We start from the raw sequence: 22,981 nt of genomic DNA on the forward strand, positions 1-22,981 counted from the left end.
AGTAGGATCAAGCACAAGGCATGTATGTACATTGTCTGTAGAAGGCAGGTAGTGCCTACCAATCTATTCGAGTGGCTTATGCTGTCAGATACCAAGTAATGCGGTAGTCTGAGGTAGGTAGGATACTTCGTAGGTACCTAGACAGGCGAGAATCGCAGTAGGTGGCGGATAGTTACAATAGCGACGTTGCACTGTGGTGTAGGTACCTACCGTCAGTCCCGAACCAGCCTTGTTTCTCTCTCTTCTACCTGTTTCTCGTGTAGGTACCTACCTACCTACCTACCTACCTACCTACCTAACCTAGGTACTCGACCTAAAGAACTCGTTGTTTGTTGAATGGATTTACTGCTGTTTGTTTCTTGGTCCGTGACGACGCCGACTTATTTGTTGCTGTCCCCGCAGTGCCGAGCTCTCGCGGCAGCAAGAACCACACCAGAGCAAGAGGAGATATGATGTAGTTTGACTGGGGGGGCCAATTGATGATTATCAAGCAATGAATTCATGCTATGGACACTTCCCGCTAACCTGACGCTCCGCCACCCCATACTTTTTGCCCGTCCCAGACCGTGCCTAGCGCTACGGACTGCCCTGACCAGCATTGTCGGCCACCAATAGGCACAGCCGTTCGCTGTAAGGACTCTGTAAGGACCAACTGTATCGATGCCAAGGATCAGACACAGGACCAGCTCTCTGACCAGCCGAGCCAGCCAATCCAGACCAGCCCAGCTCGACAGGACTGCTCCAAGCCGACCAAAACCGCCCAGGCGCCCCCAGACCAACCACGCCAGGGCCATCGTCTAGCCGTGGCACTGCGTGGAGTCGTCCCGACATAGGTAGCGTCTCCGGAGAGTAGCGTACTGGTCGTGGTAGTAGCGCTGTTCGAAACAGCCGCAAGCTGCCATGATCTCCGACGATCTATCTCGTCCTCGTCCTCGTCCTCATCCCTCCTCTTCCTCATCACCACCATCGCCCCCTGCACCTCCATCGTCATCATCCCACGGCCGCCCACATCGCTTTCGACTCAAGCAGCGGCTCGCAACATGGCATCATTCGCGCCCTGATCTACGACAAGCACCCACTGACGATCAGTTCGACAACAAGTCCTCTGCTTCATCCACGATGCCTTCCCTCAAGTCACCCTCGCACCCCGGTGGTGGTAATAGCCACTTCAATCAAAAACTCAAGAACTTCTTCCGCATAAACAATCATAATGGCATGTCCGATAAAGAAAAGCTGTCCTCGGACAGTTCCTTGAAGGCTGATTCCAAGGTCCGCCAGCCAAAACGCTTTTTCACCACCGTCGGCAGACTTAGGTCCACTACTACGGCGAGCGAAGGAAACCCTCTTGACGATGTCATGAGCCCGACAGCAAGTGCGAATCCTTACTTCGCCCATCAAGGCCAGCCTGGCCTTCGTCATCATGATACAGGTTCGGTACCGCCAAGCCCACCGGATACTCCGATCTTGAGAATTGACGGTCCAGGCGGAACCAAAGAACATGCTACCAACGCGACGAAAGAAGAACTGGCACGGAAGCTTCGACGAGTTGCGAGTGCTCCTAATGCCCAGGGTCTCTTCAGCCAAAGTAAGGCCGACGGCGAGCGACCCGCCACCGCCGAGCTCGGAAAAGAGCCGCTTGTCCAGAGTGGAAATACTTCAACGCTTGGCTTGGTTGATTCTAAGCCCAACTCCCTCAGCGATGCCAGGACTCTCTCGGTTCCCGACAGAGACGGACTAGGAGCTCTCCCCCCGCCCGGTCCCAGTAGCCTGGCCTTCCGTCGAACGTATAGCGCCAACTCGATCAAAGTCCGCACCGTCGAAGTGGGGCCCTCGAGCTTTGACAAGATTAAGTTGATCGGTAAAGGTGACGTAGGGAAGGTCTACCTTGTTAGGGAGAAGAAGAGCACTAGATTATATGCCATGAAAGGTCCGTTATCATGACAACCGGTCTATGCCAAGTGAATACTGACCCAGACAGTTCTAAGCAAGAAGGAAATGATCAAACGTAATAAGATCAAACGAGCATTAGCTGAACAGGAAATCCTAGCTACAAGCAACCATCCCTTCATTGTCACACTATACCACTCTTTCCAGTCCGAGGATCATCTCTATCTATGTATGGAGTATTGTAGCGGCGGTGAGTTCTTTCGAGCATTACAGACGCGCCCCGGAAAGTGTATCCCCGAAGAAGACGCTCGCTTCTATGCCGCCGAAGTAACAGCAGCATTGGAGTATTTACATCTGATGGGCTTCATTTATCGAGACTTGAAGCCAGAGAGTAAGTCGTCGTGAATTGCCAGTCTCCTGCCTGCCACTCTAATTGTGCCATAGACATTCTTCTTCATCAATCTGGTCATATCATGCTTTCCGATTTCGATCTATCAAAACAGTCAGGCCCCGGTGGTAAGCCCACTATGATCATGGGAAAGAACGGAGCTAGTACCTCTTCGCTTCCTACGATCGACACAAAATCCTGCATAGCCAACTTCCGAACAAATTCTTTCGTTGGAACAGAGGAATATATCGCGCCTGAAGTTATCAAGGGGAGCGGCCACACAAGCGCCGTAGATTGGTGGACATTAGGTATTCTCATCTTCGAGATGCTTTATGGCACCACTCCTTTCAAGGGCAAAAATCGAAACGCCACATTTGCGAATATTCTACGTGAGGAGGTCGCTTTTCCTGAGCATTCTGGCGCGCCTCAAATCTCGAAGTAAGCTACTCTTTTGAATTAGAGAATTCGTATCTTGTATAAATACTAACGTACGCCAGTCTATGTAAATCTCTGATACGTAAATTACTTATCAAGGATGAGACCCGACGCCTTGGTGCAAGGGCAGGAGCATCAGACATCAAGACACATGCTTTCTTCCGCACTACCCAATGGGCACTCATCCGGCACATGAAGCCCCCCATTGTTCCCCATGCCGGCCGCGGCATAGATACGGTGAATTTCCGAAATGTCAAAGAGAGTGAGAGTGTTGACATCACCGCCTCGAAATCGCCTGGCTTTGTCAAGGGCGTGCCCTTAGATAGCGGGTTGGCAACTCCAGGTAACGAAGTCTCGGATCCTTTCGAAGAGTTCAACAGCGTGACTTTGCATCATGATGGAGATGAGCACTACAGTGACCACGACTCTATCCGGTAGCTCCCTAGATGATCGAATCAGCGGTATAGCGTCGTTACAACCCAAGATTGCAAGCGACCTGTGGTTATCAGACTCCATAAAATGCTTGTGTCCTCACACAACCCACATGTATGCCATCTGTGCGACTGTGGAATGTATCATAGAATTTGTCGAACAACAAGCGAGACAATTTCGTGGTAAGCTTGGTTGCTCTTTTCCTCGTAGCCAAGTTTTTACGGGCTTTGAAAGAAAGTCATGAAGGCATGTGAAAAAAACACATTGAAACTCGGTCAGATAGGTGTCATTTCTCTCTTCCATTGGCGTCAGGTGTTGGGGAGAGGAACGGAACGGCATAAGAACACCAGCATCTACAGTCGTAGTTGCAAGCCCTCATTCTTAGGTAGCATCATTCAAAACATGTTTACCTAGTCGGGTACCTGTTGAGCTGGCCCTACGCCAATGTATACACAAGAAACGTCGTTACCTGTATATCTGAATAGATTTGCTAATTAGAATGAAGGCGGATGATTTTTTCTTTTCTTTTCTTTATATCGCGCGAAATAGGACTCATAGCACAATTTAGCAAATCTTATATTTTATTTCCAATATCCCATGCGAGACTTTCTCAGCCAGGAGTCCACTAAAACCAGCATTAAGGGAATCTCTTGAGCAAAAAGTGTTCAGCAGTTTTATCTTCAAGTATCAGGTGGCCGAATTTGGGTCTCGCGTGCGACCCTGCGGACATACACTCACATGATACAAGCCGGATTCATAGGCGCCATGTGACTTGAATCACTAAACAGAGCCCTCGCTAGTATTTATTCATTAGACTTTATGTTCGATATATATCTCGCCATATCCTTCGCAAGCTTCTGTGCTATTTGCGCATTCATGCCCATTTAGTATCTAGTCTAGCTTAGCTGGCTTAGTTAGCATCGCATTTCATATTAGGAATCGTCGGCCTCGGTACTCGACTAAGTCAAATACCTACCGACTTCCCTTTTGGATGTGAAGTGGGTGGGTGACATCAGGCTGGCTGGTAGCTTTCTTCAACCAAAAAGCCGAAAATCAATTGTCCTATAAAGCACTAAGGAAGACTCCAGATGGATAGACCCTGAAACAATATTTCTTTGGTAATTTTCTTGTTTCTATTGTTACGAGAGAGTGAATAGTCTTATACTGGATCCAAAATAAAAATCTGGATGAGGAAAAAATCAAGCGACACGATGCATAGATGGAGAATTCAAGTACCACGAGATCAGTGAGGTCGGCGCCGCTCGTACCGGGATTTATGGCAACGTCAACCCCCGGATCGAACCCCGAAAACGGGGCTGGAGTATATTTACTAAAGTGGATGGGAACTAAGATTACCAAAACAAACATCGACAGCGTCGCTCAGCTACGGACATGCATTCAAGAAGACGGCGATGACAGTCGCCAACTGCTAGTCTTCCGAGGGTTGCCTGAGGACTACGAGTTGGTGTTGAGGGAGGCGACGGATATTGAGCCTTCATTTATCGATGCGCATACCGGCAGAAGAAGCTATAGGCAGCGGAAGACGAGGGTCAAAGCCACCTGGGCGCACTATGACTATCCCGAGCTTATTCGTGCCCTCAATGACAGGCGATATACCGTGACCCTTAATGACCTCGTGAGCAACCCCTCTACCTACAAGATGCCTGCCACCAGCGATAGCGTGATGCTCTGCCGGGCGTCCGTTTGGCTCTCTGAGAAAGCACACAGTGAGTTCACTTATCTTCCCCTTCTCACACACTTACTCTGGAGTCCGCATCGTTTAACGAGCATGATGTATAGTCCTCTTCCTAGATCGGGCGCCGTGGGAAGACCCGACCTTAGGAGTATCGCGGGGGCGGTATAAGGCCTACATAGGAAAGACCGTCCCGAACGAGAACGGTATACCGATAACCTGGAATGAAATGGACATTCACGGTAATATGGTACCTCTCGGGGATGAGATTCCGAGTTTCGAGACAATGCTCTGTGAAAACTTGCGGGAGGGCTGCTCAGGTCCTGAAGACCTCCTTGAACTCTTCGAAGACTTGATGTTAGACAAATGGTCCGATTTCCTTGAGGCATCAAGCCTCGATCCATCTGTTTTCTCGACGGAGATCGCGCCCCTGTTCTCGCATGCGTTAGTTTGTTTGGAGCGAAACTTGAACGTTTCGCGGCGATGGCGTGGGGCGAGACAACAAGCAGTCGATACATCTCAAGAAAGCCACTTCCTCCTAGACGCAAGACCTTACCCCGCGAAGACGGAATGGGAAGCGCTGCTCGCTCGGCTCAGCCGGCAGACACAACTCCTCAGCAATCTAACGACTATCGCAGCGAATCCGCCATCACGGAGGCTGAGCGCGATACAGGCAGCTAATGGTTTCGGTATATCGGCGGTGAAAACGAGCGAAAACAAATGCGATTGTAAATCGAAGAACAAAGATGATAATAATAACTGTAGCTACGATAACAACGCCAATGCCAACAGACACCACTCTACATCTGCGGAGAACCAACGCGCCCTGAACCGCGTGGCGTACCTGGGCGGCGTACTGCTCCCCTTTTCCGTGGTATCCGGGATCCTGGCCATCGAGGAGCCGTTCGGGCCAGGGGACGCGCAGTTCTGGATCTTCTGGGCCGTCACCGTGCCTCTGACGCTCCTAACGCTCGGGGTCATCTACGCCGACTCGATCCGCAAGGTGCAAGTGTGGGTAGAGGTCGCGGCGTCTGGAAAAGGTTCTTCGTCTGGCGGTAGTTCGCACTTGGACCTGGGCTTGGGTTCCAGCTACGAACTCCCGCAGCCCGATGTCGAGTATGCTGTGCCTGTGACGGGCAGGATGGCGGTGCCGTATAGTCTCTCGGTGAATTCTGTTCCTGCGGAAGCGGTCTTGGGGGCTGAAGGTAGGGAGGGAGAGGAGAACGACGGACATGCGGGAGGAGATGAAGACGAAGAACCGGATATGATTGTTGAGAAACGCTGGAAGAAGGACTCGCCTGCGCAACAGGTCAATTCCGGCCTAGATGGCGACGATTGGAGGAAGAAGAAGGATATCAAATGGCGCAAGGAAGAACTCGGTTGGCTCGGCGCGTGTGCAACGTTGTTTCAGGTGTATAAGCTCAAGAAAGGGGTGCCGCCTCGACATCTTCGCCATAATGATAGGAGAGATAGACTCAGGCGCGTAAGGACGAATTAATAGCTATTGAGGAGGTTAGACGACAGGGTCTCTGGTTTATTATCAGTAACCATTTATATTAGCCTTTCGTCTTCGATGGGCTTGTTGGGGGGTTCCATGATCCGGCTACTTATCGAGGTGAATAATCCTATCACCTCAGGACATAGACTACTTAATACTATCTGTCAAACAAACTAGGACAGCAGAGGACTAGGGAAAGACCCTGAGTTCTATGTTCAAATTCTGCGCCTCAGGTCGGAATTCGTCATCACGCAAGTCGCTTCAGAGCCCATTAATCGCAAGAATTACCAGGGTGCTTTTGGCTAGAAGACATGTATTGAAACGAGCGTATTCAAATAATTGCCTAAAGAATGACTCGCCTATCCAAGAAGTACTTGCAGTGTGTTTCGTTTCTTATACATTGTGTGTTCATTACCCTCAGAGTCCCGCCGCTTTAGATAGAATTCTGCTTCTGGCGAATCTCAAAGACTCGCATGACCTCCTCGGCAGCCTTGACACCTGATAGCGCCATAGCGCCAAAGGTCGGCCCCATACGGTTTGCTCCGTCAACCTCAGACAGCTCCATTCCGCCACAGATGAGACCAGGGACGACCTCGCGCGTGCCCTTAACAATGGCGTCCTCGGCTGAGTTCATGTCGAGCCCGCGCATGCCGCCGAGCTTATCGAGCGCCTGCATGCTAACCAGGCGCTTGGCACTGAACGCGCCGAACGGGCCATCGTGGCCTGTCGTGCTGATGATGACGGGCGCGTTGATAGTGCTGGGATCCATGCAGGACTGGTCGTCATGATGCATCGCGACGAGCGTCCAGTTGGTCACAACACCCGCGATGCGGATCCCGCCGGACTCATCGCGCCGGGTGATGAGGTCCTCGACAGTCGTGGCGTTGAAGAGCTTCACGTTAGGAAAGGAAAGGACCTTGGAAAGCAGGGTCGAAGTGAACAGCGCAGCATGCTTAACGACGACGTAGGACCCTTCGTCTTCGAAGGGAATGCCTAGCTCCGTCAGGAACTTGTCTGCTGGCTTGCGCATCACCATGGCGCTGAACAGTTGGCCTCCGAGCCAGGCACCACCACCTAGAGTCTATTAGCTAATATCCCGCAATATTCTATATAATATAGTCCATACCGGGCGACACGCTGGCTTCTATAATGGCAATCTTCAAGTCAGGACGGGCTTTGGCAAGAGTATATGCGGAGCTCAAACCGCAAGACCCCGCGCCCACGATGACAACGTCAGACTCGGCGTATGTGTCCAAATCGTTGAAGTATCGGCGGGCCATGGCGCGAGCGACCTGAGATTCTCTGATAGGCTCGAAGGAGAAATCCTTCCATTTCCCATCGGCGGTCTGTACGGCCTCGTTGACGCGTGGCTTGCCATTGCCGACCGGGACACCGCCCTTGTGGGGGAGGGCGGTGGGCTCAACGACGTCCATAGTCACAGCTGGTGCCATATTGAAATCAAGTTGCGTGATATATGTATTCTGATCGCAGTGTCAGCCAATCGCGCACAGTCGAGCTAAAAAGGGGTGAAACATCGAGCGCATGATCCTTTCGCTGGTATTATCCAGATCAAGTTCAACGCCGTATAATCTCAGAACGAGCTCCGTTTGGTTTAGCCCGATACCGACTACACAACCCTACCATGATGTCCCACGCCGCAAAAGGAGTGCTCAATCAATGGCAGGGATAGCGCGGTCAGTATCGGCGCCCGGAGACTCGAACACCGGCTCATGGCTCATCACCGATCTGATGTTACCTGATGACATGTTGATACTCGTTATAGCGGGCCATCGCGAAGATGGCCCCTTCACTGGATAAACCCGTCAAGGGTACATGTCCTCCGAGATGGATCTGGCCATTCGCGGCGCGTACCGATGAAGATACTGTGAGAAATGGAAAAGTCAGTGTGATCTACGTCTCCTCCTCGACCAGAACGGCGAAGGGGTCAGCGCTAGCAGCGAGGCTCACGATGTATTCGTTTTTTTCTGCGGATAACTCTACAAAATATTTTCATACGTAGGATAATCCAGTGAAGTAAAAGGGAAGAGGAGCAAGCTCTGTGAGGAATTTCATATGTTTGATATAACAGCGCTGAGGAGCGGGGTAAGGAAGAAGGTGTCGTCACGACGACCTATATCGGACTACTGTCTCCAATGAAGTGTGATGAGCGGTTTCACGCCGTTGCCCCCTAACTGTATGAGATGATAATGTCCGTGATTGTGACTGGCCCTCTCTATCGACAAGAATCGGGCTGGGTGGAGTGATTTATGGAGACACTGGTTATCTAGAGTGAGACTGAACGATTCTCACCGAGGATCAATCCATACCCGACAGTCTACGTGGACGCTGTTCGTCCGATGTCTTGCATTAGTATTCAATGTGTTTTGTGTTCACGAACAAACCCCACGGTTTCAATTGGTAAATGAGCGAATCATATATGCTAAATATTGGCCCTTTCGATAATATTCGCCGAGAACCGTTTTTCTTTCGACTGCAATGCCCCGACTTCGCCGGACCTGACTCAGGAGATTTCTGTATCATGTAACTTTACTAACAATGAAACTCACGCCCGTAGGGACTTTCGGGGTATAATCAAGATGAGCGCTCGTAATGACTAGTGTGCCTTCACAAACACGATCTCCGTCGTTACACAGGATCAATGTCTTATTGGCGTCATAGTTAGGTATCTTGCCCCCGTCTTGTTTCTTCTGGGTGTCTCCATATGTTACTGCCGCGAAAATACGTGCTCTTGCTGAGGCGGCAAGCTGCTCGACCGCAGCGTGTACCAATGCCGCCCCTTGGCTGTACCCAGAAACGACGAGCTTAGACGATGGGCACTTCTGTGCCGCGCCCGTGAGCAGTGTCGCGAAGGTTTTGGCCTCAGTTGGGTCACAGCCTCCTGGCAATAGATTAAAGAGAATGTTAGCACTGTAGTCGACCCCTTGGATTGCGACCTTGCTGGCTCCTAGAGCTGCTATGAGTCCATCCGCGGTTTGAGGACCCGGCTGGTCTCCCTGAAATTGTCCTTGTTAGCTAAAATCTCGGCAAAGTTTTCCCATGTTCTTACCATATTGCCTGGCTGAGTGCTGCCTCGGGCATAAAAGAGAATGATGTCCTTGCAACCCCCATTGACATAGTCGTTGGCAGTAGTGCCAGTAGCCTGGCTATCTAACACGGTGCCATCGGTGGTATCTAAGCTAATAGGACTCGCCGTTACGACAAAAGTTAATGCTGCGGAAATAAACCATCTTGAAATTTTCATGTCGAAGAAGAAGATCTCAAGGCAATGAAACGAAGAGCTATTGGGTATGACTTTGGAAATCGCACTTGCGCTACATTGACTCGATTGTCGAGATATCTACTACTATGACGAGACATCAGGAATGGCTATGACCATCTATTTAATCAATCTGATATTCCAGCTACACCTAGTTTCCCGCTCCAAGATGATATATGAGTAGGGGGTGTGGTCAGAGCATCAATAAGGTTTCATAGACCCAGGCGGTATTGTCCTCAGCCATTCCTGTAGACCACTCGACTGTTTACGCTAGCCTTCATGCCGAACCATATCGTAGGAAAGGCAATAGAAGCTGAAAACCGGAGTTCCATCGCAGCTCTTTATTGGACTCTTGCGTCCGATATTGCAAGAGATTGGAGTGAACCAACCTACCTTTTCTCCCTGCGATGTCACACCCCGATCTTTTAATCCAGTATGCGCAAAGAGCGGGAGTGCGGACGACTATAGCACATTCCTGTATAGGGAGGCTTTCTCCGGCCTCGACACCTCCCCGAAGTAGATTTGAGCTCTGTGCGTGAACGAAAGGCGCTCGTTGCATCACGGGATGCGGAGATAAAGTGTTTATGGAGCAGTTCCGTCTGCACGTCATGCTTGATCCAGAAACCACCCTGGTCCGGCCATGCAGACGTCTGTCAAACCATGGTGACTAATTCTCCAACCCTTCATCTTGAGTAGGTATAGTAAAGTATTGCGTGATTTCGACGGGGACGAGACTACCAGGGTAGTGTTGGCTTTGAAATGTCAGTCCTCGTGGCTGGAGCACCACTTTTGCAGCGGGTACCTGACGATCCTCGAGTACAACGATATATTCAGACCACAGCTGAAGGATCTGCCTCTCTTGCTTGAAGTCATATTTCGGAGCTTTCCGCTCACGGTGGACGTAGCTGAACCTGTTGGTCACATCGATCTTCGGATTCCGTATCGTGGCTGAAGTCTCTATCCGTCAATTGTGAAGGGGTCACATCTCCCCGCCCTACACGAGCCAACTATCTCAATATGCAGGAGACTGAGCCGCCCAGCATCGGTGAAATATTCGTATTCCGTTGACAAAGAATGCGGTGATGTTTGTGGGCTAGGATTCGCTATGCATCTTGGCCTCCTTCGCCTTACAATACAAGTCTTGAGAGGGATAGGCTGTCTACAACGTACAATCATTTCGTTCATGAATCACGAAGGTGCAAAGAGTAAACTGGGTACGTTGAACGAAAACTGTGCATTCGAGGTATGTTATAATATCCATACCCTAGTCTAATGATTGACCTTTGCCAAACAAGTATGCTCCTGCTTTCGTCGCTGAAGTCCTCTCTTCGTACTATGGAAATAACTCCTATAGTAGAGATACGTAAGGTAGTGTAAGCGATAAATTCGCCCTTCCCATTCGGTGCCCAGATGGTCCCGGTCGACAGTCCCAATGCAAATTGTCCCTATGAGATGCTGCCTGAGTCTATCAGATGTGTAAGAATGAAAACGTGCGTCTAGCCTCCGTCCTGGTATCTATGAAATCTTAATGCAAAAGCCTTCCTCATAACGCTGTATGAACGCCTGAATATTCCCTAGTCCCAAATGATAATGAAGAAAAGCCGGTAACTCGTCCATCCAGATGTGTGATGGGTGGCTGATAGTGCTGGGTATATTTGTATGAATTGTTGGTGTTGGTGACAGTCATGATTGTCATGTTGATGTTGACGCCTCTGCTTGATAGTCTAGCGAGAGTTGTAGAGCTCTCGTGGATACTGGCATTGCCAAGTAGCCCCATCGAAGCAGATTGTTCCATTACCGGATACGAGAGAGCGCTGTAAAGCCGAATCAGTTTCCGCAACAACTTTCTGAAGACTGGTAGAGTGTAACTTACGTGTGTCATTCTTGGGAGACGAAGGGCCCGAGAAGAAGAACATCAAGGCCCAGTGGACAATGGAGGCAAGGAAGAGGACAGCAACTATTCCTAGTTGAGGACCCTCGAAAATGCCCTGACCAACGGCGACGAAAAGGGCGAGCGAGCAAAGGGCCGCGATGGCAACCTCGTAGCTCGAGGAGCCCGAGTAGAGTGAGAGGACATCGATCCATTTGGAGCCGTAGAATTCGGGCGTGGCATCTTCGATCTCGAAGTGCACGCGTGTCCGACGGCCCTTCGATCCCGAGTTTGACCTAGACCGTGTTCGCTCCAGGGGAACCATGGTCTGGGTTTGGGTCATAGTCATTGTGGCAGACATCTTGAATGTTGTTTTTGAGTAACGGCTTGGTATGAAGTTCAAGACGGTAGTTGTATAAGTGTACGCAGTACAGTCCTGGCTATGTATCGTACGATGCGAGGAAAGTCTAGACTGACTGACTGGGGAAGTCGAGATGGACAAGAACAAGAAACCTGGGGTTGGAACGATGGATGGATGCCTTGTAGGACTATATATCTCACGAGAGCCAGAAATTGCCGCTGCTCATATGCCTCGAAACCAATCGGGATGATTCGGCTATCTATATAGACACTTGTTGCTCACTTATCTCTCAACCCAAGACAGTACGCCACACACACACATGGTCTTGGATGCTTGTTGTTCCTCCAAGACGGTGGTGAGACTTGGGCTACCCGGCCTAGTACATGTCGCTAACCAAGTCGAGTGGCTCACGATTTGAAATTTTGGATGGGCTCGATACGCTCACTAGAGTAGATCCATCGACAATGGTACTTCCTACATGTGATGTGCGACATAATGCTCGAAGATTTGCTGCGGCTGTCGGTATACCGCTCGGTATTGTCGACATGGCTGGCTAGTGTAGCGTAGCGATCTGAGTGGCATCGTGGATAGCCTACAGTAGTTGCATGACGAGGACCCAGTTTGCTGACAGGACCCATGCACACGCCGTCTAAAATTGAACTTGTCGGCCTTGCCTATTTGACATCTCGCCGTCGTTGGGCGAAGGAATGGGCCTAAGTCAAGTCTGCCTGTGTCTCACCTCACCCCTCTTCACAGTCTCATAGGCCCTTGGCCCAATACCCTTACCCTTGCCCTTCCGCCCATCCTTATCCTCATTCTCACCTGGGCCCCTTCCTTTACTAGCAAAGCGTAGTGTTGGCTGAGATGAATAAGCTTATTCGTAGCGTACATGTACCGTAGTCTGTCGGTAGTGTACTACCTATTGTACATACATCTCGCTGCCGCGTGATGGGCGCGATAGGCACGCACATTGACAGAACAAGAAACCCTCCGAGGCTGCTTTTGTCGTACGCCCTGTACGTCAGGATAACCATAGAAATGGCGGCAGGACCCTTTGTCTCGGCTGTTACCGAAATAGGTTATTATGTGTTCACTCCCGCCTGCATCGTGGCGTAACATTATATAAATGGCATCTGACGAGTGCGCTACCTATCCTACCTACAGTCTGTACGTCCCTACGCTGCGACAAAGCTTTTGTAAGTAGATACACTCTGCTATCGGTATCATGGAATGCTACCATTGTGAGACTGGGATGCGGTGTTTGGCCAAGCCAAGTAAGCAAGGGAGGGTCAGTAAAGGCGGCCTTGGCTGTCTTGAATCCTACAGGTTACCTACACTAGGAGAATGCCGTTGGTGGCTCCAGGAAGACCGGTCCTGATTGGCCGAGCAGAGACGCTGGCTTGATATAAAGTAGTAATTTGAAATCATGGATGGACACAACTGGGGAGTCTAAAGACTCATATTCATACACACTACTTAATTAGTCGGCGATTGAGTAGTGTTTCTAGAAGAACATGAAGGACCTAGTTAAGAACTTAGTCGGGATTCTTGTCAAGGTTTTTACTCAGTAGGTACTATAGTAGTTACAATCCATGGCTTATTAGTAATAGACTTAGTACAGCGATGGAAATGGTGACGATGATGACGATACTCAAATTATTTCTTCGTTTCAGTGTAGCGTCTGTACTAGTTAGGGAGGTATACGCACCCGGCCAGTACTGCCCGGTATCTGTAAGTGCAAATCATAAAACAATAGTTATTGTTTCTTTCCCTGCATAGGTAGTCTAATTAGATAAGAGAAACCAGAGAACTCCTCCACTATCAGGCATGTGTAGTCTTACACATGGGGTCTACTTACAGTGGTCTAAGTGGTGTATGCGCCGTTATCATCTAAACGATTTGAATTATCCACTGCCCGTGCAACTCCCGTCTGTACGTCTATAGTCTATATCGTAAAATCTCGTCCAGTCAAGAAGGCAGGTGTTGCACATGTGAATGTGTCTGAAGGTTTGCGATTGCCAACTGTATCGCACACAAAGTATTTGATTCGGGGCGCTTCGTCCCATAGGTACTAGATTGCGAATATCTAAATGACACTGTGATAGGTAGTCCTAGTATATTTGGTAAGTGATGTAATGCTATTGCTTGGACAGTCTGGACAGTATTCGCATTTTCTAGACATCATCTCGGTCCTGTCGTTTCTCCTCGATCGATCACCAACGGTCAAAGCGCTGGTTCGTGTTCAAACAATCCTCTGCACAAGACTGGTAGGTAGGTAAGCAGATAAATGGAATGGCCGACACTACAGACTCACGCTACACCTCAAGGGATTTAAAGTCTCTACTAAATAGCGTAGTTGACAGGCAGGGCTGGTAGTGTCTCCACTCTAACACCTTCATCTGAGCTTGGTTCTGAGCTGGGTGCCCTTGACCCTCTTACTCATCTTATCTTGGGCGAATATTGGAGTATTGGGGGCAGCATTGGGGTAGAACTGGGGAAAGAATAGCAAGTCGTGCCAAGCGCATGAGCATGAATCTCGACTACCGACACACATAACACAATGAGGCAGCTGGTCAAATTTGATTTGTTAAGTGTGGAATGTATCCTACCTACCGTAACCTTCGAAGGATAGTATGCAGAGTATTTGACGATGGGATACATCTTGAGTGCTGAAACGATATCATACTTGCAAGCCTACAACATTTGGGATTACCATAAGACAGATAACTAGTGTAGTGTAGCTCATGTTATTTCCACTAGGCCAGGTTATAATTACTCAGACTGGACTCCCACACTGAGCTACGGTGCGTTGCCGCGATGCCAAAGATAGCAACCGTGATTTCACGTGGTGACGATTGTTGACATGTTCGACCAAGATCAGCACGCGTAGTACAAATTCCGTGGATTATAATAATTGATCGTCCATTCCCATGTCTTCGACAGCAATGAAACGTACTGTAGATCATGCATGCATGGAGAATCCCGTTACCATTACAGAATGAGTACACCCAAAATGCGACACTCACACAGTATTCCATACAAACTCTATTATTTCACCTGGCACAGAGTGGTCAGTTAAATAGAAAAGACACATAATCAGCAGAGATATGTCTCCTGAAGCTTCTTCTATAAAAATTTTACATGTATTTAGTCATTTGATTTTGTTTGGCTATTTGGCTGGCTTTGAAGGTAGCAGAGTCGGAATTGACAATGGTATGGGGGCCTTTTTAGTGTACTCACTCTACCGCCAAATGTATCCTTGTCAGAACTTTTGAAATTTAGTGTGGGTAAAGGTGCTGTTTTGGTACACTACTTGACTTCTGGAAACAATCCTTCAACCTAGCGACTAGGTACACTATTTTTATCATCGCTTTGGGTCAGGTTCAATTTTACATATAGGTAACGCAGCTGATGAAATGATCGGCAGGCAAGGCGTGTGGCAGTGTCGCGGAGGTGAACATGATGTCAGCTGGAGCCGTCGGCCAGAAATATACTTACACTGTCGCCAGGAGTCATGGGAGGTGTACCTAAAACCTTCGCTTCAGCCTAACTTGCGAACCTGTGTATTCAACGAGACATGCTGTCATAATTCGTGTCCGAAGAATCTTGCAAACTCCCAGTACTGACACGTGTCGATAGACACCCAAAGGCCCAACATAACCTAACAATGCGAGTATGATCCTCCTCGCTGATCACCAACAACAGCTCTTCACGTGCTTCCGCTCGATCCCCCGTAGTCTGCCTGTAGCAAAAGGCTCTGACGCGCATCCTATTAGTCGACGAAACAGCCTCCGCGTTTCCCATCCACCAAAACCGCGACCGCCGCTGGGAGTCGATAGTCCTAAAACCTATCCTTCAGTCCTGGACGCAGGTAGCGGAGAGGAAGGGGGATAAGCGACAAAGGCAGGCAATATTAGGAAAGAAACTGCGAGTCTTGCTGAGCAACGCCGCAACAGCTGTCAACTGCGTAAGCCCGTACTTCTGACTTACCGACGTTTAGACGATGAAAGGTCCGAGGGGGAAAGCCGTTGCATGCGATCTTAGTTATAAAAAAAACCAATATTAAGTAGGTACTTGGGTTCCGGTCCTCCGTGATTCGTCGCCCCTGAACGTCATGATGAATCGCGCAGTAGCCAATACTATATAAAAAACGCGTATGTTAATGAAACGATGGAATGCACCTTTATTGAGAAAGACTCTGATTGTATTTACAATTCGTAAAAAGCTATATAGACAATGGTACATTAATCGATGTGGTAGTCCTCTACACGCAAGCAGTTTGAGTGTGTGCGGCACATAGCGTCACTTAAGGCGGACATCACTTCGTCCAAAAACGATATGGCATACATACACAAAAGCCCGTCGAAAAGTCGACAACAAGAGTGAAAACAATTAGACAGATTGGTGACAAGCAACCAGGGAAATATTGAATTAACACTTGGAAAGAAAGCGAAGTGGTATCTTGCAGAAAACAAACATGCTAGGCCCGAGCCCCCCTGTGCTACAAGGTTTCCCCAGTCTCGTAGACGAGTCACAAGCAAACAATATCGAACATTGAATATGAAAGGCGAAAGGCCTCTCGAATCAGCCGGATCGGCGTTCATGAAAATATACACGTGCCATCTCTCTTCAAATCATGCCCCATCGAGATCGTGAGCGATTTAGTTACTGTATGCCATTGCAAAAAGAAAGCGAATAATAAGAAAGAGAAGAAAAGTAAGGGTGAATCAGCATACGCACTGTCGTAAGTGTAACTTGTGGATCGAATTGAAACATGTGTACCACAAGTAGCTGGAGAAGACCCGCTGTCGTGACGAAGCATTGGCGGTGCGAAACGTTTGGACCACATCTAGAAGCAGTTGAGGCTGCCCTTCTTCTTTTTCTTCTGGTTGATTGCATTCATGCGTTCCTCCAGATGAGCACGAGCACGTTCAGATTCTTGCCGCTTCTTGCGCTCTTCCTCGATTTGATGAAGACTGTCTCTCCAGCGGGGATCTTGTGGCGGTTTTTCTTTGAGGTCCTTGTTCTCCACCTCTAGTTCTTGAGCCCGTTTCTTCCACGCCTCAGCATCTGCCTTGACTTTCTTGGATTGGTTTTCGAGGTCTGTCAATGCTTCTTCTAGTGTAGCAGTGAGCTGCCTCTCTGCGTTCAAATGTCTTTCAATACTCTTGATCCGGGCCTCCTGGTCCTCTCGAATCTGGGCCATGGCAAGATCGTTGCTTGCTGGTCTACCACCAGTTGGCGTAGGCGGAACCGGAGAAGTCGAACCGCCTGCTGGCAGAGGCGGCAGCGGAATTGCTGGTGGCGGTGAGGGGAGCGACACAACGGATGAAGTTTTGCGCATTTGGGACGTCATCGAATTGGTGCGCTTTGGCGCATCAGTCTCTTCGATACGAGCCTTGTAACCTTGTTAACTTCCATTACACTCGCTCTTGATGGGAAATTTTGTAGTCTTACCTGTAGGACACTCAACTCCTGTCGGATGGCATCTAAATCAGCTTCGGCCTTCATCTTAGCGGCATGCGCTTCCTCTATTTGAGCGTTACGTTCTGTCTGTAGGATCGACAGCCTATTGTTGGTGATTTGAGCCTGGTCAAAGTTGGTTTGAAGCTGGTCCTCAAGCTCTTCCACTATGCGTGACTGTTTCTTGTTCTTATTGTCGAGCTCAGTCATCTTCTTGCGAAGAGCGGCCAATTGCTCAGGAACAGACGGGTAGGGGCTCTTTAAGTCACTGCCATCCACATGTAGCATATCGTTCAGCGTTGATTTAACAGCTTCTAGATCACGCATGATCGTGTTGTTGATTGTTGATAGCTCGTTAACATGATTTTCGATCTCAGCGCTTCGTTCTTGCTCTACCCGCAGTTCGCTCTGGTAAGCAAGTAATTCTTCAATGCGCTCTGAAAGAGTATCGACTGTGACCTCAAGACCAAGGGCCTCGGAGATTTGCTTCGTCACCTTTACAAGCTCGTCGCAAGCTTCGGCAGCATCGCTCTCCAGCAGTTTTATATTTTCCGCATGCTCAGCCATCAGGATATTGAGTTGGGCATCGTAGTCCTGCTTAGAACTGGCATGGATATCCTCGATTTGACGACTATGTTCCGCGTGAAGCTCCTGCAGGTTCTTTTCATGTGACTTCAGCGCACCCTCATGCTCGGCTATTTTGGCTTCAAGCTGGCTGATCAGCTCTTTATGGCTATTCGCCTCAGCTGCTGCTAGCTCTCTTGCTTGCAATTCGCTCGTGAGCTGATCGTTGGTAGCAATATGTGCTTGTTCAAGCTCGGCAACTTTGGTATCGTGTTTCTCCATAATAGTCTTGTACTCGTTGATCTCGGCACGGAGCAGGGCAACCATGCTCTCATGCTGCGCCTCAGCCGCCTTGGCCTCAGTACCAATCTTAGTCTCCATATCTTGGGCCTCGGCGAATTTGACGTTCAAAGTAGACAGCTCAGATTCCAACGTTTGAATCGTCTCCTTCATTCGCTTCTCCGCAAGTTGCATCGCCTCCAAAACACTTTGGTGTTTGCTTTCCCAACCCGAAAGATCAGCCTCAAGTTGGGTAATTTTCCTCTCTTGTGTAGCAGCTAGTGTGTGATCCTCGATATGAGTTTCGCCGTTGATGGTTTCGGGTGGAGAGGCAGTTTTGGCCTCGGTGGCTTCTTGTGCTGCTGCACGCAAGGCTTCGACCTCGGCCTGAAGTTCCTTCTCACGGGTAGCATGGGCCTCCTGCATTATTTTGAATTGCTGTTCGTTATGCTCTAATTGATCTCTCATCGTCGCAACGACACTGATATCCATTGGACTAGATTTCAAACTGGAGCGTTCACGTGTCAGGCCGGAAATGATTGTCATTTTAGTTTCCATCTCTTTCTTGGCATTCGCAACGTCAGCTTCTAGCTCTTGAATACGCTCAGACCTCGCATGAAGTTCGTGCATGGCGGAGTTCAAGTAAACCTCAAAGTTCTGCATAGTATCAGGATCTTGTTCGAAGTTTTCAGCAGCAATGTTTCGAAGTGCAGCGAAAGAACGATGCGCACGATCAATAATCATGACGTTCTGGCTCGATTTTCGCCGAATGACAGGCGTGGCAGCGGTTCTCGGAGACGGCGGATCAGCATATCTGGCTTTCGCAATCTCGGTCTTGAGCTCCTCTACTACATCCAAGGTTTCTTGGTGTTGCTCTTCTAGTTGAGCGTAACGCTCAGCAAGCTCCTTTTCAGTAGCTTCTTTCTCGCTTGCGAGGAGCCTGAGTTTGCTCAGCTCTTCAGCCAAGGCCGCGTTGTCTTTAACTGAAGTGTCGACAGTTAGAGTTTCGCTAGACTCCGATGCTTTTGGACCTTCCGTGACAGTTTCGATAGGGCCTTCAGTATCGGTAGTATCCGTAGTAGCAGGGGATTCCATAGCTGAGGATAGCTCCGAGGAGAGCGATTGCGAAGATAAATGTGTCTCGTCTTTGCCATCGCTGAACTTCGAATCGGATAAAAAAGACGGCGGTCTTGTCTGATCTGGAGAAGTGACTGATAAAACTGAGTCGCGCTGTCTGTTGGGATGACGTGCTTCGTCGATTTGATCTTGTAATTCAGCTAAGGCTCTTAAAGATTCCTCATACTTAGCATGGAGTAAATCATATTCGTTGAGTGTAGATTCGTGCTCAACTCGGAGGTCAACAAGCTCCTGGGTAACTGTCTCAAGCTTATCGTTCACGAACTGGGTTTGAGCTGGGCTTTGAGGTGGATATTCTGAATCTGCATTTTCGGTTGTTTTGCCGGACTCATCTCCGTTTGTTGCCCTAGCTAGTTCCGCTTCAGTCGATTCCTCTTCGATCGCGTCCTTGGTCTCGACTCCCTCGGCTACTTTGGGTAGCGCTTCACGGAGACTCTGACTGGGGCGGCTTGTATGGCTCTTGCTAGAGCGCTCAGAGAAGGTACGGCGGTGCCCCATTCCTTGTGTCTGCTTGGCTTCGGTTTCGGTATTGGGGTGGTTATCATCCTCTTTGATATGATCTAATTCGTATAGTAAATTGTCGAGCTTCCCAAGACTACGTTGACGTTCAATGATTTGTTCAAGCCGGTCCATTTCGCGCTGCATTAGCTCTTGGTCTTGATCAGACTCTGCAAGGCGCTCCTCCAATGTTGATATATAGTCTTCGCAAGCTGTTTCATTCTCTCGAATCCTAGCGATTTCCTTGCGCAGCTCTTGAATGATAGCTACATTCTTCTCCTCGCCAGAAGTTTGCCCGTCGAGCTTAATCTCAAGATCATGCAGGTAGCTTTCAGTGTTAGCTTCTCGATCCATCAATTTCTGCACACGAGCTGTAAGCTGATTGTTGATGGTCTCAACGTAGGCGCACTTCGTTTCTTTCTCTAGTAAAGTAGTTTCCGTATTTGAAAGGGTGGCTCGGGTACTGGAAAGGGACTGCTCAAGCGATTGAATCGTCTTTTCGTATTCTAAGACCACTTGCTCAACAGCCTGTGCGAAGGAGTTTGATCGGTTCAGACGCTCGGTCGCACTGTCACCAAGAGTTTCATCCATATTCCGGTTTTCTGCGGCTTCGTTATCCCGGGCTTTGGCCATCTCCGCAATGAGCTTTGCATGACGCTGGCCTAACGTATTGTAGTTTTCCTGTATATCCAATAATTGGTTCTGCAGCTCGGTTTCCCGTTCGTTTTGTCGCTCGGACCTCTCGCCAACCACCACGTTCCGTCTCTCCCCCCCTCCACGCTCCGAACTCCGGATCTGTTCACGCAAAAAGGCAACCTCTGCCTTAAGACGCTCAATGATCGCTTGCTTATCTCCATCTTCCACTTGTTGAATTCTTGGCTTGCTCTGAATATCTCGGGCTCTTTGAGCATATTGCACTGTATTCAAGGTTTCACTGAGGTGGAATTCTGCTGGGGTCACGCAAGCTATCATATAAGTAATCGCGTTACCACCTAGAGAGTCCTGGAGTAGCCGTGTTAAGCGCGAGTCTCGGTATGAAACATGAGATCCTGACTGGCGGGACGAAAGCTGTGAGATCACCTTGCCTAGTGCAGCAAGACCTGCGTTGATGGAGATTCCTTCCCGAGCTCGTTCGCCCTGCGCGCCGGTATTCTTCAAACGTTCACTGCCGGCTAAATCGACGAAATGCAGCTTACTGTCCGTTGTAACCCAACCGTCGCCACCTGACATCGCCTCCAATGGTACCGAGAATCGTTTCTCCACACCCGGAGTAGCTTTTGGTTTGCGTTGAATCAAGTTCAAGGTAAACACGGCATGAGAACGTGACGATTTCGCATTAACGGCCGTCGCATCAGTCTGCCGAATGGTGGATCCAAAGTTGAGAATATTCATCAAATCATCAGCCGAATGAATATCGACTTGGCGCAGTCCCGTGAGGATAATATGACCCTTGGTATCCTCACGAATAGTAACCGTATTCCTTTCATGTGGCCCGACGGTGTCAGGGAGAAGCAAATCGCGTAACTGTTCATTGTATATTTCTACATATGTGGCCTTGAGCTGCCAGTTCTTGTCAACGGGTTTCGATGCGGGGGCCTGCATAGAGTATCGTGCAGGCGTTCGAAGCTGAGACATGGAGCCCCGGTTGAGATTTCGCGAAGTCGTAGTTGAACCCTCGAGCTTTTCAAACAACTCTGTAGCAGCGCGCGGAATAACACCTATGTACAAATTGATCAGTCATTTTAAACTAAGGATGGGCAGAGTGACCAAGAAGCGTGGAGGCTCAATCAATAAGTGTAGTATGCATGACATACCCATAGAATCAAGGTCGCCTTGTTCGGAAGGGCCCGAGGTACCCATTGTATAAGACTTTCCTGCACCGGACTGGCCATAGGCTAGTAAAGAAACATTATATCCTTGCAAAAAGGCGTTGATACTCTCGTTGAGATAATTCCAGATGCCGTCTTGACCGACCTTAGGGCTAAAGACACGATCAAAGACGAATTCTTTTTTACCCTGTGGTGACTCGATTACTACAGTTGTGTCTGAAGTAGTTTGGACCATAGATCTTTGAAATCGCTGAGGAATGAGGTCGAAACCCGGATCGGTGGGTTTTAATGGTGGTCGCACACGAACAGCTATTCAGGGCAACCGGTCAGCTTGGTGGCCGCTGATAATTTGGATTATAGTATGCATGCGAGTAGCACTTACCAACTTTGACTGCAGTACGGCCGCCATCGTCATCAGAGGCTCTACTCCCACCACCAGCCTTACTTGTCATGCTCAACCGGCTGTTACTCCTGGGTGATGGCTTCACCATAGCGCTCATCGGTCGCGCCGGCACAGGAGATCCAGGAGGCGACGCCGCCATGTTGGCAACAACGATAATCGTTTCGCGCTTCGTCTCAGTTGCGGAGTGAGGATACGATATTTTTGGCGACTACTATAGAATGTTAAGTACCGGCTCGGCAGCGCGATAAGGAAGGGGACGGGAAGGATCTGGACGGTATGTTGCTGGCCAGGGCTGAAACAGATGATTGGAAAGAAAGGATTTAAGGCATAAAACAAGATCTGACTGCGTTACCTACTTCAAGAAAGTCCAATCAAAAAGGCTGAGCATAAACAGCAACCCTGTTCGACCTGGGCAGGGCGGCTTAGAAGACCCGCGTCATGCGTCGCGAATAGTATTGGTGCAGAGGCAGTTGAACAAGTAGTGATACTAGTAATAAAAGAGGTAGTGGTTCGGCAGCGCGATTCACGAGAACATGCCTATACTGGAGGCGCAGTAATGATCGGAAAGTGAGAGACTAGTTTACAATAAAGGGATGCTGGGGAATTATGTCCTGCCCTGTCCTGTGCGTCGAGGCACCAAGGAGGGAGATGGATGGATCGAAAGGGAAAAGAAAGAACAAGATTGTAGAAAGCAGGCTGGAGTCGGAATTAGGGGGAGGAGTGAAATGCGATGAAATCCGGGGTCACGCCAGGAGGAGGGTACCGATCAGAGAGAGAGGGTAGGTAAATTAGACGCGGTTGGGTGGTTTTTTTTTTTTTTTTTTTTTTTTTTTTTTTTTTTTTTTTTTTCTTGTTCACCCTCTATCTTTTTTTTTTCTTCCTTCCTTCTTTCTCTCTTCCTATCTCTTTCCTCGTTCGCTCTTCTTGTCAGTCTTTCCTCTTTTTCTCTCAAACTACTATACTAACC

At 49.1% G+C, this 22,981-nt stretch overlaps 6 protein-coding genes across 6 annotated transcripts; 2 read left to right on the forward strand and 4 right to left on the reverse strand.

The window, feature by feature from the left end:
• Positions 1-264: 264 nt before the first annotated feature.
• On the forward strand, positions 265-3,812 carry F5B22DRAFT_604423 (Pkinase-domain-containing protein). Its single transcript, XM_047974797.1, has 4 exons — positions 265-1,927; positions 1,979-2,278; positions 2,332-2,713; positions 2,773-3,812. Exons 1-4 carry the CDS (start codon positions 901-903, stop codon positions 3,146-3,148), a joined length of 2,085 nt encoding a protein of 694 aa, XP_047831492.1. The 5' UTR covers positions 265-900; the 3' UTR covers positions 3,149-3,812.
• A 111-nt stretch (positions 3,813-3,923) lies between these two features.
• On the forward strand, positions 3,924-6,604 carry F5B22DRAFT_604425 (uncharacterized protein). The gene is made up of 2 exons (XM_047974798.1): positions 3,924-4,869; positions 4,943-6,604. Exons 1-2 carry the CDS (start codon positions 4,362-4,364, stop codon positions 6,331-6,333), a joined length of 1,899 nt encoding a protein of 632 aa, XP_047831493.1. The 5' UTR covers positions 3,924-4,361; the 3' UTR covers positions 6,334-6,604.
• Positions 6,605-7,480, reverse strand: F5B22DRAFT_604427 (Thi4 family-domain-containing protein). Its single transcript, XM_047974799.1, has one exon. The coding sequence runs from the start codon at positions 7,367-7,369 to the stop codon at positions 6,767-6,769; it is 603 nt and encodes a 200-aa protein (XP_047831494.1). The 5' UTR covers positions 7,370-7,480; the 3' UTR covers positions 6,605-6,766.
• A 913-nt stretch (positions 7,481-8,393) lies between these two features.
• F5B22DRAFT_123213 (carbohydrate esterase family 5 protein) lies at positions 8,394-9,741 on the reverse strand. Its single transcript, XM_047968895.1, has 2 exons — positions 9,401-9,741; positions 8,394-9,347 (listed from the first exon to the last, which is right to left on the reverse strand). Exons 1-2 carry the CDS (start codon positions 9,593-9,595, stop codon positions 8,871-8,873), a joined length of 672 nt encoding a protein of 223 aa, XP_047831495.1. The 5' UTR covers positions 9,596-9,741; the 3' UTR covers positions 8,394-8,870.
• Positions 9,742-11,065: 1,324 nt separating this feature from the next.
• F5B22DRAFT_123324 (uncharacterized protein) lies at positions 11,066-12,045 on the reverse strand. Its single transcript, XM_047968896.1, has one exon. It carries the CDS (start codon positions 11,839-11,841, stop codon positions 11,335-11,337), a length of 507 nt encoding a protein of 168 aa, XP_047831496.1. The 5' UTR covers positions 11,842-12,045; the 3' UTR covers positions 11,066-11,334.
• Positions 12,046-16,567: 4,522 nt separating this feature from the next.
• Positions 16,568-22,459, reverse strand: F5B22DRAFT_123342 (uncharacterized protein). Its single transcript, XM_047968897.1, has 5 exons — positions 22,371-22,459; positions 21,994-22,225; positions 21,597-21,920; positions 17,299-21,500; positions 16,568-17,239 (listed from the first exon to the last, which is right to left on the reverse strand). Exons 2-5 carry the CDS (start codon positions 22,151-22,153, stop codon positions 16,691-16,693), a joined length of 5,235 nt encoding a protein of 1,744 aa, XP_047831497.1. The 5' UTR covers positions 22,154-22,225; positions 22,371-22,459; the 3' UTR covers positions 16,568-16,690.
• Positions 22,460-22,981: the final 522 nt, after the last annotated feature.

Source organism: Xylaria bambusicola (genome assembly GCF_022495145.1).
Source record: "Xylaria bambusicola strain CBS 139988 unplaced genomic scaffold F5B22scaffold_17, whole genome shotgun sequence".
Lineage (NCBI taxonomy): Eukaryota > Fungi > Ascomycota > Sordariomycetes > Xylariales > Xylariaceae > Xylaria > Xylaria bambusicola.

What these genes read in the sequence shown, in the direction of transcription:
- F5B22DRAFT_604423 (XM_047974797.1), top strand. Translation starts at nt 901, where the DNA reads ATGATCTCCGACGATCTATCTCGTCCTCGTCCTCGTCCTCATCCCTCC. An exon ending in TAGATTATATGCCATGAAAG is followed by an intron (nt 1,928 to 1,978) that starts GTCCGTTATCAT and finishes TGACCCAGACAG; the next exon opens with TTCTAAGCAAGAAGGAAATG. An exon ending in GGCGCGCCTCAAATCTCGAA is followed by an intron (nt 2,714 to 2,772) that starts GTAAGCTACTCT and finishes AACGTACGCCAG; the next exon opens with TCTATGTAAATCTCTGATAC.
- F5B22DRAFT_604425 (XM_047974798.1), top strand. Translation starts at nt 4,362, where the DNA reads ATGGAGAATTCAAGTACCACGAGATCAGTGAGGTCGGCGCCGCTCGTA. An exon ending in GCTCTCTGAGAAAGCACACA is followed by an intron (nt 4,870 to 4,942) that starts GTGAGTTCACTT and finishes CATGATGTATAG; the next exon opens with TCCTCTTCCTAGATCGGGCG.
- F5B22DRAFT_604427 (XM_047974799.1), bottom strand. Translation starts at nt 7,369, where the DNA reads ATGGTGATGCGCAAGCCAGCAGACAAGTTCCTGACGGAGCTAGGCATT.
- F5B22DRAFT_123213 (XM_047968895.1), bottom strand. Translation starts at nt 9,595, where the DNA reads ATGAAAATTTCAAGATGGTTTATTTCCGCAGCATTAACTTTTGTCGTA. An exon ending in GCACTCAGCCAGGCAATATG is followed by an intron (nt 9,348 to 9,400) that starts GTAAGAACATGG and finishes GGACAATTTCAG; the next exon opens with GGAGACCAGCCGGGTCCTCA.
- F5B22DRAFT_123324 (XM_047968896.1), bottom strand. Translation starts at nt 11,841, where the DNA reads ATGTCTGCCACAATGACTATGACCCAAACCCAGACCATGGTTCCCCTG.
- F5B22DRAFT_123342 (XM_047968897.1), bottom strand. Translation starts at nt 22,153, where the DNA reads ATGGCGGCGTCGCCTCCTGGATCTCCTGTGCCGGCGCGACCGATGAGC. An exon ending in CCGTACTGCAGTCAAAGTTG is followed by an intron (nt 21,921 to 21,993) that starts GTAAGTGCTACT and finishes TGCCCTGAATAG; the next exon opens with CTGTTCGTGTGCGACCACCA. An exon ending in AGGAGTTGAGTGTCCTACAG is followed by an intron (nt 17,240 to 17,298) that starts GTAAGACTACAA and finishes CAAGGTTACAAG; the next exon opens with GCTCGTATCGAAGAGACTGA.